Source organism: Penicillium malachiteum, assembly GCF_028827825.1.
Source record: "Penicillium malachiteum strain IBT 17515 chromosome Unknown utg000004l:1.0-4883003.0:1.0-4884900.0, whole genome shotgun sequence".
Taxonomy (NCBI): Eukaryota; Fungi; Ascomycota; class Eurotiomycetes; order Eurotiales; family Aspergillaceae; genus Penicillium; species Penicillium malachiteum.
In genome coordinates this window covers 3,896,528-3,910,641 of record NW_026643097.1, presented here as the reverse complement: position 1 = coordinate 3,910,641, position 14,114 = coordinate 3,896,528, and the positions used below count along the sequence as shown (strand labels likewise).

The 14,114-nt window shown below is 45.9% G+C and overlaps 6 protein-coding genes across 6 annotated transcripts; 4 read left to right on the top strand and 2 right to left on the bottom strand.

The window, feature by feature from the left end:
• Window positions 1–153: 153 nt before the first annotated feature.
• N7483_009548 (uncharacterized protein) lies at window positions 154–2,061 on the top strand (the record flags this gene model as incomplete). The annotated part of the gene is made up of 4 exons (XM_057092975.1): window positions 154–525; window positions 593–1,146; window positions 1,213–1,501; window positions 1,678–2,061. 4 exons carry the CDS (start codon window positions 154–156, stop codon window positions 2,059–2,061), a joined length of 1,599 nt encoding a protein of 532 aa, XP_056944149.1.
• A 347-nt stretch (window positions 2,062–2,408) lies between these two features.
• Window positions 2,409–4,792, top strand: N7483_009547 (fungal specific transcription factor domain-containing protein; the record flags this gene model as incomplete). The annotated part of the gene is made up of 6 exons (XM_057092974.1): window positions 2,409–2,666; window positions 2,719–2,783; window positions 2,848–2,952; window positions 3,004–3,308; window positions 3,363–4,255; window positions 4,313–4,792. The coding sequence occupies 6 exons, from the start codon at window positions 2,409–2,411 to the stop codon at window positions 4,790–4,792; spliced, it is 2,106 nt and encodes a 701-aa protein (XP_056944148.1).
• Window positions 4,793–4,982: 190 nt separating this feature from the next.
• Window positions 4,983–6,342, top strand: N7483_009546 (NAD(P)/FAD-dependent oxidoreductase; the record flags this gene model as incomplete). Its single annotated transcript, XM_057092973.1, has 2 exons — window positions 4,983–6,073; window positions 6,147–6,342. The coding sequence occupies 2 exons, from the start codon at window positions 4,983–4,985 to the stop codon at window positions 6,340–6,342; spliced, it is 1,287 nt and encodes a 428-aa protein (XP_056944147.1).
• Window positions 6,343–6,768: 426 nt separating this feature from the next.
• Window positions 6,769–7,889, bottom strand: N7483_009545 (uncharacterized protein; the record flags this gene model as incomplete). The annotated part of the gene is made up of 2 exons (XM_057092972.1): window positions 6,769–7,705; window positions 7,774–7,889. The coding sequence occupies 2 exons, from the start codon at window positions 7,887–7,889 to the stop codon at window positions 6,769–6,771; spliced, it is 1,053 nt and encodes a 350-aa protein (XP_056944146.1).
• A 2,547-nt stretch (window positions 7,890–10,436) lies between these two features.
• On the top strand, window positions 10,437–11,985 carry N7483_009544 (HAD-like protein; the record flags this gene model as incomplete). The annotated part of the gene is made up of 3 exons (XM_057092971.1): window positions 10,437–11,176; window positions 11,229–11,424; window positions 11,488–11,985. The coding sequence occupies 3 exons, from the start codon at window positions 10,437–10,439 to the stop codon at window positions 11,983–11,985; spliced, it is 1,434 nt and encodes a 477-aa protein (XP_056944145.1).
• Window positions 11,986–12,714: 729 nt separating this feature from the next.
• Window positions 12,715–12,906, bottom strand: N7483_009543 (uncharacterized protein; the record flags this gene model as incomplete). Its single annotated transcript, XM_057092970.1, has 1 exon — window positions 12,715–12,906. The coding sequence occupies one exon, from the start codon at window positions 12,904–12,906 to the stop codon at window positions 12,715–12,717; it is 192 nt and encodes a 63-aa protein (XP_056944144.1).
• Between the last annotated feature and the right edge of the window lie 1,208 nt (window positions 12,907–14,114).

Below are 14,114 nucleotides of genomic sequence, written 5' to 3'. Positions count from 1 at the left end.
GGCTAAAACTATGTTGTTTATGGGGATGTGGCAGGGTATGTGGCATTTAGTGTGGCCTTAATCTTGCAGCTAAATGGAAGACCGTATAAATATGCCCAGAAGATGGCACATACGTAAAATACTTGGTTTCATCCTATCTGTTCAACATACACGATGGCAGTTTTTCAAGTTGTGAACCACCCACTCCTTTTCTTCCTGGGAAGTGTTCTACTGTACTTGATCACACATATCGCCTATCAACGTTTCTTCCATCCTCTTGCCAAATACCCAGGGCCTTTCCTCGCCTCTCTCACCGACCTATGGCAGGTCTATCAGTACATCACTCTGAAGCAGCCTTATAATCTCACAAAGCTACACGAGAAATACGGCTCCATCGTCAGATATGGACCGGATAAGCTCAGCATTACCGACGAGGATTCAATCAAGTCAATATATCAATCCGGTGCCCGATATATGCCAAAAACCGAGTTCTATGATGCGTACGGAGCAGCTCATCCCAATGTCTTCGGTATGCGTGATGAAGCGGTACGTCCTTCCAAGGTTATACTATACATTTTAGAGCTGGGACTAAAATATAGATACAAATTTGCAGGTTCATTCCATCCGGCGCCGCCACATGTCCCACAGTTTTTCAATCAGTTATGTGAAAGAAATGGAGGAGTATTTGGACGCCAATATCAAGATTCTCCGTCAGAGAATATCCTCATACGCTTACAGTCAACAGGAGTTTGATCTCAAAAAGGCTTTGCACTTTTATGTTATCGATACTTTAGGCGAGCTAGCATTCAGTCAGACATTTGATGTCCAGATTTCCGACGATGAGACACGCGTCCCACCAGTCGTTGAGCATAGTTTGTTGGCTGCAGTGACAGGCGCTTGGCCAATGATGACGGCACGTTTGAAGAGATGGCTTCCACTCATCCCCCATAGTGGCCTGCAAGCACTATTTCAAGGTCGCAAAGCATGTGCTGATCTTGCGTCACGATGCGTGGACATTCGACTGAATGCCATTAGATCAAAAGATGGATCAAGCGATTCGTCATCTGAAAGGAAGGATATTCTTACTAATTTAATTCTGGCGAAGCATCCTGATACGGGCGAAAGCCTAAGTCAGACAGATCTTGAAACTGAAGCGTTCGGATTCATGTGAGTCTCTCGTTTCTATATTCAATTTCTTACTTCTTCATCTGCTAAAACGAGGTATCTGGTTAGTATTGCAGGTACTCATACGACCAGTGCCACCACCACATTACTATTTTACCACCTTCTGCATCATCCGGATCTGATGGCGAAATGCGTTGCAGAGATCGACGCTAATCTGCCTGTTTTACAATCCCATGAGAGCGCATATTCTGTCACTGTTGCCGAACAGTCACTACCATATCTTCGAAACTGCATGAAAGAAAACTTCCGTATCACTCCCGTGTTTACAATGCCTCTCGCGAGACGTGTGATGGCACCGGGAGGTACAACTATTGCTGGACATCATATCCCATTTAAGGTTAGTACTGGAATTGATTGAGCCCCTCTGGATCTGAGTCACTCAGGCTCAGGCTGGCACTACTAGTAGTACTCCAGGCTGGCGCTTCAACTTGAAGTTGACCTCATCATGCTGAACTCCGACTCGGAGTCGACTCCTACTGGCACTCTCAGGCTACTATGATATACTTCTAACAGCCGATGATTGACTCTTTGCAGACCTCGATAGCTGTTTGTAACCATGCCTTTCACCACAATCCTGAAGTCTGGGGATTAGACCACAACGTATTTGATCCATCACGATGGAATACTCCTGAGTTTGCAACTAAATCCAGACTGTTGATGCACTTTGGAATGGGCGGGCGCCAATGTATAGGCAAGACGGTAGCCATGACCAACATCTACAAACTGATGAGTACTTTGCTCAGCGAATTCCAATTCGAGCTGGCTGATGATATAGAGGCCAAAAAGGCCTTGGAAAATGAATTTCGTGGGGAAATTCCCGAGTTGATAAGTGTCGGAATCAGTGATTTGGCTGCTCCCTTGATGGTCCAGGCTCGGCGACGTGATAGAACTACGTGAGAGCATTTAATGAGTCGATTCGAGCGTTTCAAATAGTATCCAACTTAAATTCGCCAGTTTCTATCTACTATTTACTCCGAATCTGAACATTACTTTTTTATAAATCGAATCCCTCAAGCTTGCCTGAATAGTATTGAAAGGGATGGCATCGGCGCCCCATCTTTATCATCCGGGCCCCACTTGATTCCGAGTCCGAGTCTCCACGCATTTTTCTCAACCTAGATACTTCGGAGTCCCTCATACACATTCCGGGAGGGCTGCATAATCATGAATAGGCGTTAAATCTACAGAGTTTGATAGCATATTGACGGCTGGATTACTTTTGAGCCCCCTTCATCACCCTGGGAATGGGCACATCCCATACAACATGGCCTCTATGGAAGACGAGCGGCCAACGAAACGCGCTCGCCAGGCTTGTGAACCTTGTCGGTATGTCTAGTCAACTTCAATCTGTGATATTCGATCTGATCATCATCCAGACGGAAAAAATCCCGGTGTCCGGGGAGAAGCCAACGTGCTCTTTTTGCGAGCGTTTAGGCCAGAGATGCTTCTATTCTGGCGACGTGGTTGAAGACGGACTGGAGTTAGCCAGGAGAAAGGACATGGTAAGGAGTGTCCTTTCGCCGCATTTAGATGAAACTGACAATCTATCACTAGGATGATCGAGTTTCTCGTATTGAGAGCACACTTGAGCAATTAGTATCATACATTACGTCCAACGGGTACGTCCTCCAGGGTTACAGATGAACTTTTTCTTGAGATCGTATTCTGACTCTCAAATAAAAGCCAACAAGCTCAAACTGCTACTACTATTCATTCTTCTGAGAACAGCCAATGTACGCCAAATCAGGTATCCGCCCGAGAATTACCACCTATGAACATTATCAGCCCGTAAGCATGAATCATTGTCCAGCGGTGATAATTACCTAACCTCGTCTACAGGGAACGCTCTCATAGCGGCGGAGCTATCCAGAAATATTTCACTTTTTGCCACGCTCAACCCTTAAGGTTATTTCCTCAGACAGCATCTGAAAGTGTGGACAAGCGAGACCCAGAATTGGTGCTAGCGATGGAGGCTCTGGGCTTGAGATTTCACTTGCATGGCCTGGAAGAAAGACTTTCAGACCTTGAAATCAGATCAAGGGTAAAGAAGGCGGGCCAGATGGTAATGATGCGCATCGCAGAGGGTAATGTCGAGCTATCAACAATACAAACCATGTGTCTTCTCAGCATGTTGGAATTTACAGGTATGCGAGCAAAATTCCACTATCTGCACATTTTTACTGACGCTTCCCATAAAGCTGGACACTCGGTTAGAGCTGGGTTCTATACAAGGATGGCAAACTATTTCATGCAGAGCATCCGACCCACCAATCTTGAATTTTTAAAAGACCTTGAAACAGAGACAGATGAACGGAACTTATGTCATGCAAGTGTCATGATGCTCCAAAATATCCAAGGACCACATCAGCAATGGCCATTTCGAGCTCATGCAGATCAACTAGCTCACCCGGATATCGCTAGACCTATCTTCGACGCATTAACATCCAAAATCGATCTACGACGAGGTGACAGTGATTATAAGCTTGATGTTGGCATCAGCACTGCCACATTGCACTCCAGTGAAATTTGGTCTCTAGCCTGCAGTTATGCGATGGATCATAGCAGAGATGGCACTAGTCCCCCTTGGCACCCGCAGTCAGACTATGCGATGATTACATATTGGCACATCGAACATGAGAGTTATATGCCCTTACGATTCCGACTTCACGCCAGTCGGTTCCCAGACTATTCTCCTGAGGAGCTGCATGCGCATCGGCATTACTGGGGGCCTTGGTTGTTCTTCCAAATTGTTTGGCATGCGGTTCCGTGTATACTGAACCACCCATTCCTTCTTTCTATGCGACTGAGAAAGTTTAGACGCACTATGCCCCAGTCGTTTTTGCGCAACTCTTTCGAACAACTCACTTTACACTCAGGTTGGATCGTTCACTTTATTGAATTGGTTGAAGCCAAAAGCTTCGAAGTATCGGATCCAACGCTGGGCCATTGTGTCGCGATCGTTGCCACGATTTACCTTCAGCATAGCTTTGCTGACGACCGTAGCTTCAGCAAAAAGGCGCAAGCAGGGTTTGATAAATGTTTTCGTTTCCTACGCGCAATGGGTCGCCGCTGGCCACACATAGATCGACAGGTAGGTCTCCACTGCCCAGTTGATAATTCCAAGTTGTTGATATTAAGCTTCACACAGGTCCAACAGCTAGAGCAACTCCGAGACAGCATTTCTCCAGGGGGTTTTATATCAGACACCAGTACCCCTGGGAACTCACAACAAAAGTGGTCAGTGAACCTACAGTTACTGTGGAGAATCCTGGTGTACTCTCATGCGAGTAAAGATCCAAATCCGGCAGGCGATATCTTCGGTCCTAGCCTCGCCAAGGAAAGCTCAAAGGACATGGGAATATCATCAGCCGGTGTGATTGCAGAGCAGGATTTTGCATTGATTGGATCAGCTGGTATTTCAGGGCACAAGACTGTCGCATCAGAATGCGTCACATATCCTCCCGAGCAGGCCGAGCATCTAGAAGCGGGTACCGAGTCATCCACCATGGATCCCTCGGAACTTGCCAGAGGTTCCAATTTGAATTTTGCGGGCGAGGAAACACTCATGCTACAGCTCCAGGATTATGATAAAGCATTTGAGGATTGGCTGAGCTTGAACCCGCCGTGAAGAAGGATAGGCAATAATCTACATACTCACGGAGACCCGGCCCGCTTCCGTGTTCTCCGGGTGCCAAGAACCCGGCCCAGTTCCGGGTTTGCTCATATCTCCCAAGGTTCCCTCCACTTATTATTATAAAATTAAACTCTCAGATCATTACAACACTATTTCCCCGCTTAAATTCCTACCAGTGGTGAATATGGCTCCCTCTAAAAATGGTTCTATTGTGATTGTGGGTGCAGGTGTCTTCGGCTTGTCCACTGCGCTTGAATTGAAACAGCGCGGATACACCGATATCACAGTCTTGGATCGGTACACACCTCCGGCAGTAGACGGAAGTAGTGTGGATATCTCACGCATTATTCGAATCGACTATGCTGATCCGGTTTACTGTAAGATGGCCCGTGAGGCTTACCAGGGCTGGACAACCGAGTACAAGCAACAGTACTTTGAGTCCGGATTCGCTTTGCTATCTGAGACTCCTCGGAACGACTGGATCGAGAAATCGAAGGCCACTGTTCTGGCAAATGGTGGCACCGTGGAGACTTTGAAAGATGCTACCCAGCTCCTGCAGTCTTACCCTAATATCCAGGCTAAACTCTCTGGTATGAACGGTTATCTGAACCGCATTGGCGGCTGGGCCGACGCTGCAGGCAGCATCCAGAAGTTGGCCTCCCGATGCAGCGTTGAGGGTATTTCAATTATCTCCGGTCCCCGCGGAACTGTTACCTCTCTTCGCAAGGAAGGCTCCCGAGTTGTAGGAGTGAACCTTCTCAGTGGAGGATCGCTGCTCGCATCCCAGGTCATTGTGAGCACTGGAGCATGGACTAACCGCCTCCTCGATGTCGCACACGCTGCTTCATCCTCGGGTCAGCCAGTCGGATTTATTCAATTGACCGAAGAAGAGGCTCGGTCGTTGGACAACACCCCCGTTATGATCAACATGAGCTCTGGTGTGTTCGTCTTCCCACCTTCACCAGGTAGCAACATTCTCAAGCTCGCCCGTCACGGATACGGCTACGCAAACGAGGTGACAGTCAACTCTGACGGAACTACTCGTACTATCTCATCGCCCAAATTCGAATCAAGCAACGCGCAAACCGGATACCTGCCCGAGGACGCCGACCGAGATCTGCGTGCAGGTCTCCGTCAGTTCTTCCCCAAGTTTGCCGATCGGCCTTGGATGAACCGCCGACTTTGCTGGTACACTGATACCCCCAAGGGTGATTTCATCATTGACCAACACCCAACACTGGACGGTCTCTTCGTAGCTACTGGTGGGGCTGGACAGTAAGTTTAATTCTCACACGACGTTCTCTTTGGATGTTGTAATCTGTGCGAATGATCGACTAACGTGCTTTAGTGGATTCAAATTCCTCCCTGTCCTGGGCAAGTATATTGCAGACTGCTTTGAGAACAAGGCTCCTCAAGAACTGCGCGAAAAGTGGAGATTAGCGCCGTCAGAGGGTAACTCTGCAGGATATTCTATGAAGGGTGACGGAAGTCGGGCTGGACCTCCACTGCGCGAGCTTACTCGTGTGGAGAAGGCAAAGCTGTAGATACGTTACTATGATTAGTCGTACACATGCATGTGGAAATTGAATGCTCCTTGATTTGTGGAATTTTCTATACTGAAGTGCAGCCGCTTTCTTCTCTCGAGAGCCACATTATGTGGGGACTAGTGGTATATTCTGATAATGCGGGGGTAATTGATCTAATACCTCCGCTTTTTGACGATCTTATCCAAAGTGCCAATCTTCGTTGGGTTAATCAGTCCTAGTGAGAGAGAACCCTGGGACAAGATTTTAAGCATCTTTAATGTTCTAGTTTTCGTGGCAATGTATGTACATGAAGGTATCATTTGAAGTATGAATCAATGTTCTACTCCTTCATAGATTTCTATTCTATATTGAAATATCAACATCAAATCATCGATATCTGCACAAAAACTGCTTCAACCAGGTCTAGACACAAAGCTTAAACCCTCAGACTTCACCCGCCTTCCGTTTCGAACTCTTGGTGCCCGAATTCTTGTTCGACGCGGTCCCATCCGCAAAACTGCCATTCTCACAAACAGGCCACTCCTCTGGTCTCAACCAATATTCATCATGTGAAGGTTGCCCTTTCCTCATACCAGCCAAGTCGAACGGATCAATCACAGTCTCCCACATCGACCGACGGTCCATCCAACCAGGTCCGGAACGCTCCGTGGATCTATCCATATCCAAAAACCTCTTCTTCTCCCTTGGCAAAAACCGACCAGGATGCAAGAGATTCAGCCAATAAGTAAAAATCATCATGGGACCCAGCTCAAAGGCGTACAGATACCACTCATTACTCAAGACCGGTCCACAATTCTCACTACAGCCGACTTTTCCAATTGTCTCGAATGCTTCCACAGCACGGAAGACACAGCGCAGGAGGACAAAAGTCGAGGTGCCGTACAGAGTGTAGCAGACTGTTTTCACATTTCGTGGAGTCGCACCAGCGCGAGATACACGACGATGAAATGTAACAACGATCGTAACGACCAGACATTCTACCACAGACTGAAGAACCAGACCAGCGGCAATGAGGATCCCGCCCGATTTATACTGGTTGAGATCCGAGCCTGCGGCGGCGGTTCTCGCTGCACCTGCGACTGTGATGCTCTCGACTGCCGCGCCGACATAGACGAAGAATATCAGGACTCGATTGGGATTCAGGACGGCGTGCATGGGGGCGTAGTTCATTAATCGTCCGACTAGGTTGTATGCGGCCGCAGAATAGACTGGTGGGGCGAGGTAGATGAAGACGGATTGCGCGATATAGAGGTTCATATTTCCGGGGTGATGGCTGGATATACAGCGTAGGATCCAGCCGGTTGTGAAGAGGGCTCCTCCCCATGAGACGAAGAAGGTTATTCGCCAGAATCTATAGTAACTGCAAGTGGGGTTTGTCAGTACACGTTGATGAATATGAATTGAGATTGAACTCAGGATAGGTCATACAAGTTCTGGAATATATGCAGAAGCATGGAAATTCCCACTAATACAGCGAAGACTGCGGGTAGCACATGGCTCGGTTTGTATAGATAGTAGCTGACCTGGTCGTCCGTGGAACCCATTTTGTTATAAAGAAGCTTGAATTAAACCAAAGAAGATGCGAGGAATGAATAGGCTCAATTCTGGACGGATATCTTCGACTTAAATATGAATTTCTCCGGGCTGTTTCCATCGTTGAATGCTAAACACATCATAGGTCCAGCGCTACATCAAGCCAGGATAAGTAAAGATCAGCCTTAGATCTTACACTTATTCAGGCTGAGCACACAGCCACGAATAACAAGGATATCTGAAGGAGGTAAATGGGTCTTTGGATATTTACTCCCTCAATCTAAACCAATAAAAACTGTGTGTCGGTAGGGGCTCAGCGGCACATGTGGCCCGATACGGTTAGCCTGAGCTTATAGTTTAATTTCTGGGCATAATCTGCTTTTATGTCCATACGAGCTGTGTCCATACGAGCATGTTTATGGAGGCATGAAAGTAAATGAGCCTCTTTTCAAAAACTTGGTATGATCTAAATTCATGATGTCGACTTCAACTTGAAGTTGTCATCTCAGGCTGTGATTTCTCACCAAGGATTCCAGAGCGACCTGCAGAAAAGCGCTTTAGATTCTATTAACATTCGCCTGAATATTTGAAAAAGGCTTTAAAATCAATCTTTCAACGGCTCATCCTCCCAGAAAACCAAACACCTGAATTCAATACTCTCCCTCGGTTCTTCATCTATGGCATCGGGGGTGCTCAAAAGAAGCATGCACCGCCACACGCCCTTTATCCATACCCCCCCACTATATCGGAATCAAAAATCTTCATTAAGAGCACATCCTCGATACCCATATCAGACAAATAGTATCACTTTTGTCCCATATTGTATTTGGCCATCGCGATCTCCCACCCAACCGTCGTCTTTAATCCCTTCTCACCTCCCAGTGCTTTTGCACGTTCATTGGTTGAATAATCCATCTGAATGGGCAATAGATCACCAGGTTTTAATATACTCCCACCACAGACAGCAAGTGGATCCCGTTTCATGCTTTTTAGCAGGCGTCAGACATTAATAATTGCCCATCGTGTCTGACTTAGCCGGGATGCATCCTCTTGCGGAAGTTTCTCGTACAGATAGCGTGTTGCACCTGAGCGAGTATGGTCCACGTGTGTCGTTCTTGCAGGACCAGGCTTTCCTGTATACTCGCTATTGAAGTCGGAGAGAAAGGACCGGATTGTGTTGGAGGCTACTTTTACGTAGCTTGGTTTGAGAGTAAGACTTTTGGTGTTATCAATAACACTACCGCAATCAATCCGGGAGACGTTGCAAACTTACCTGTTTTTCAATAAATCCACTAATTCAGCGTCCAAGTCAGTTCAAGTTTTAATCCTTGCTCGGTCTAATAGTTGGATATATGCGCTCGTATGGGTGATATATTGGAAGCCGGATTTTGATAAAGTCAACTCATCTTCCCGTCCACGGGCGTGGATTTTACCGCTTGCTTGTCGCTTGCATATCCATACCTAGAAGTCGGCAGTGCCATTCAAACTCCTGACAGGTAGGTCAGCAAGTACGAAGTCGAGGGTTGTCTGCCAGTGGTCATTTTTTGACATCTTGAAGGTTCACGTCTTGAACAACTGGTAGGCTAGGTGAGAGGGAAGAAACCATGAATTACTACTAGTATCAATAAACCGTCACTGGGAGCTACTATATGGAGTTAATTTGGCCAAGAAAACAAGGTTAAATCAGATTAAAAATGTCATGTTGTCAGATGCAAGGCCGTGCGTGTTGTGATGATCTACGCCCCGCTCGCTAATCCCACATAAGTATTTAGCTTCCAATATATCTTCATCATGCATGAACTATGGTATCTGTGGTGAATAACACTTTCGAATCAAATTCACCGGTCAAGGTGTTGTATGTGTGCGGGACTCCGGAGGCTGGCTGACATCTGCAGACTCGACTGGCTGAGCTTGGGTCAACTTTTCTGATAGAGTGATAGTAACACAAGGTAGATATGATAGATCCACAATGTTTATCTCATATGTGAAGGTTGTCAAGATCTAAATTGTAGATCTTTCTGCAGAAATCCTATTCATTTTTATGACTTCTTTTTCTATAACAGGGGTTTTATGTATGATTGGGTGAGTTACGAACTTTGATGTTGCTAGTTGCCCAGGTGGAGTCTCCTTCAAGCGCTTTTCAGCTCAATATGAGTGATTTAAGGTCCTCAAAAAATAAATCATCGAATCAAAAGCTAGAACGCACATCTTCTGATTGAGCAATGTAAAATTAACGTTGTGAGTAGCGTCTATTGCATGAACGTTAGATGCTGATCTCGTGGACTCTGCTAAAAGCGAGGTCTAAACTATAGGCTTCAGAGAAATAGTGTGAACTATCTTCATACCTATGGGTGGGATCAGCTTAAGACTTCATCTAAGGTTATACGTGATAAACAATATTTCAGCTCATCCCTTTCTTTTATCTGAAGAATCCCCAAGGTTGCTCTCATTTAAAAGCTCTTGCACCCCACCCAGTCTCTTCCTTCAATCCCAAAGTCTCACAACAAGCACACACACACACACACACACACACACACACACACACACACACACACACAATGACTCGCAAAAGTGACGCGAACCCCAGTAAGTTCACCATATTGGTGGACCTAGGAGGCATTTTCATGCATCCGCCCGTGGGGTATACACTAAAATCCGGCGAATCCAGCGTCAAGCTAGGTCGAATTCTCTCATCCTCAATCTGGATGGATTACGAGATCGGCAGGATCACCGAGCAAGAGTGCTTTGCACAGGTCGCAATCCTTTTTGATTGTGAGCTGGAAGAATTGAAAGCCTTAGTGTCAAATCTCCGCGAGACTTTGACCTATGACAAGGAGGTTCTTTCTATCTTCACAGAAGTCAAACGCGCCCCAGGGGTTACGATTGTGCTTGTCTCGAATATCGCTGAGCCGGATTATCAGGCGCTTCGCCGTCGATGGGAGGACTCCTTCTGGGACACATTTGACGAGATATTTACCTCGGCAATGCTGGGTATGCGAAAACCCAGTCTTGGCTTCTATGAGCATGTTCTACGAGTAATACGTGCTGCACCACGACAAACTCTCTTTATCGATGACCAGGCGGAGAATGTGCTTGCGGCGATGTCACTCGGGATGCGTGGTATTATCGGTACTGTTGATCTATCACGTAAACTCAAGAACTTCACTGGTGACCCTATTGAGCGCGGGCTTGCATTTCTGCGACGCAATGCCGGGGCGCATTACTCGATTCCCGTTGGTGGCGAACCGATTGATGAGAACTATGCGCAACTTCTTATTCTGGAGGCCACGAATGATGAGTAAGTTAATCCAAGCCTCTTTTTGTATCCTCCCTCGCTGATTGTTTACCAGGACTCTTGTCGAATTGAGACGCCCGCCCTGTCTGTGGAATTTCTTTTCGGGGAAGCCAAAGTATACAAGCCAGGTGTACCCGGACGATATGGATACCACAGCTCTCGCTCTCGTGGTACTAGATTATGAGCCCGAGCTTGCGCACTCCATTCTTGATGAAATGCTCAATTATGTAAATGAGGACGGACTCGTACAGGTAAATAATGCGTCCCATACCGTCTCCCAACTGTATCATCTTCAATTTACTAGCCTTCTCTAGGTATACACCGACAAGTTCAGACCCAGGGTGGATGCAGTCATCGCATTGAACGTTCTTGTCGCGTTCTATAAGTATGAACGAGGCTACGAGCTTCCCCGAACACTAGATTGGATTCAGAAATTTCTGCTGAATAGAGCATACATCTACGGAACTCGGTACTATCAGAGTCCCGAATGGTTCCTCTTCTATGCATCTCGGCTCTTGGTCTATTCAAAGGATCTAAGTCTCAGAGAGAGGCTTGAGGGCCCTCTCAGAACACGTCTTCTTGAGCGAATCGGCGTCAATGGTGATGCCTTTTGTCTGGGAATGCGTTTGATGGCTTGTAGCTCTTTGGGTATTGAGAATCATACCGATAGAGAAGAACTTGCGAGCATGCAGCAGGAAGATGGAGGATGGAAGCCATGCGCGATGTACCTCTTTCCAACGGAGAAAAAGGAGATTGGGAATCGGGGCACTACGACCGCATTTGCGGTCAAAGCTCTTCAAGATGTATTATGAACGCTTGGAATTCTCTTCGCTGTATTCAAAGAAATTCGAAGACTGAGCGCATTTTCTCACCAAGTTTCGCGTATGGTAGCAACGTGGGGAGTCGTGAATTTCTTGCTGGGCTGCACGCCGGTCAACCACTCAATATGTGTTGGGCAGTGCTTCCAACATTTGAATGAGACTAGCAATACGTTCACAAGGTTGTCGAACTAAAAGCGTTGTGAACTCGTAAAGATAGCGATATTGAAGCAGTTTTATCAGGTTAAATTTATCTTGACTGCTCTCGTTATCTCTGAGTACGAGTCATCCGAGTTGGAATCATAATAATATGCACAGATTCATTTGAGTGGAATTCTGACGGCACTCATGTATTCAATTCACTCAGATATTCAATTGATCATGATGTTTTGTTTTACTAGTACTTTTTACTTTTTTCTGTTTAGTGATATTGAGAAGTTGAATTGTATAAGAGCATTCGAACAAATCCTTGGAATCCTTGGAAACTACCAATAAGTAGAATTGAATGTTTCCAAGGTTTTACATTCTGATCCTTCACAAGTTGTTGAAACTTTGAAGTAGATAAAAGCACCAAGACAGTTTCTGGTCTTCAACTCCGGAAGCTTGAACTCAGGCTGATGAAGTACTCAGGCGACTTCCAAACATCCGAAGGACATCATTCTGAAACAGAAGTAATGCTGGCCATTCCGAGTCTTGTGTTTCTAGACCCCAATTTAGATATTTTCAAGCAGCGGCAATTATATCCAAAAGGTCCTTGGCATCTGAGCCCTGAACACTTTTGACTGGACCAGCACCATCTTTGTATAACTTGTAGCTTGGAAGTACCATCATATCAACACCCGCCTTTTCTGAAATATCTGGTGTCTGATTGATGATGACCTGGTAGAATTTCAACGTAGAATTCTTGCCCGACATTTCATCAAACGAAGGGTTTATAGATTCACAAAAGTCATTTTGGGGGTTCATGGAGCCCTCCCCTCCAACGTGAACGAAATCAGGACTTTCTCCTTAGTTTCAATGGCGGCAGCAAACTCTGCTAGACTATAATATTTGAGATCTCAATATTGGTAGAACAAGGTTCTCAAACTTTTGTGCATACTCATGTCGTGATCTTGGTGACAGTCATTTTGAAAGGTTCTTTCAGAGTTGCAGATGTGAGCGAAATGCAGTGGGTAGAATAACAGAGAATTAAATGATATTATAGAGGATCTGACTTTGTGAAGACCTCGGGACTAGCTCTGAGAGGAGATGAACTTGCTTGCTCCAAGTCATTTCAACGTATGGCAGCAGCTCCAATTTATAAGTCATTCTTGATCTACTCACCTGACCTCGTGTGGCAATAGAGCATCATAGTACACCGCATCTTCAACTGATGTATGACAGGATATGCCACATAATGATCGATTCCAAATTTATATGGAGCTCTTTGCATATCTACTCGTGCTGTTCGTATATGCATGATCATGCCTACTAGATGTACTAGGTAGGCAGTATGTGTCAGTGGGGTTAAGGTACTCTGTGTAACAGTAACACACATGTGCATACCGCCTCTTACAAACTGCTATAACTTATAAGCCATCAATTTAGCCCATGGAGAAACTGAAATTATCCAATGCTAAAGATTATGAAGATTTTTCAACGGAGCTAAAACAATAAACTTGAACCATTAGAAAATTAGAGAATTGGTACTTCCCAGGGTTGAAATCTGAAGGAAGAGTCCAATTATAGCCGCCAAGGACCTAGTGGGACCCTGAGTCTGAGTCTAAGCACTTCGAACTATATGCTACATACAGATTATCATCCAGCTAGCCACTTCTTACAATCTTGGAAGTTACAGCTCACTGATGCTTGGTGACAATATGTGCATAACAACCCCTCTTCTTATCTGCACCCCACATATCTTACAGTAGTGTTACCTGATCAACATGCCCAGAGTCCTCACGAGACGAGCATGCGACGAATATCGCAAACAGAAGAAAGAACTCCACTCCCAATAGAACAACGGACGCAATCCAAGTCTAACGCCTTGGTCATTCAGGGTTCTGTCTGTTTCCCTCATGCTATTATCGCATCACATCAAACTACTTCCAAGGTTTTACCTAACCATGCACCTCAGTACTCAG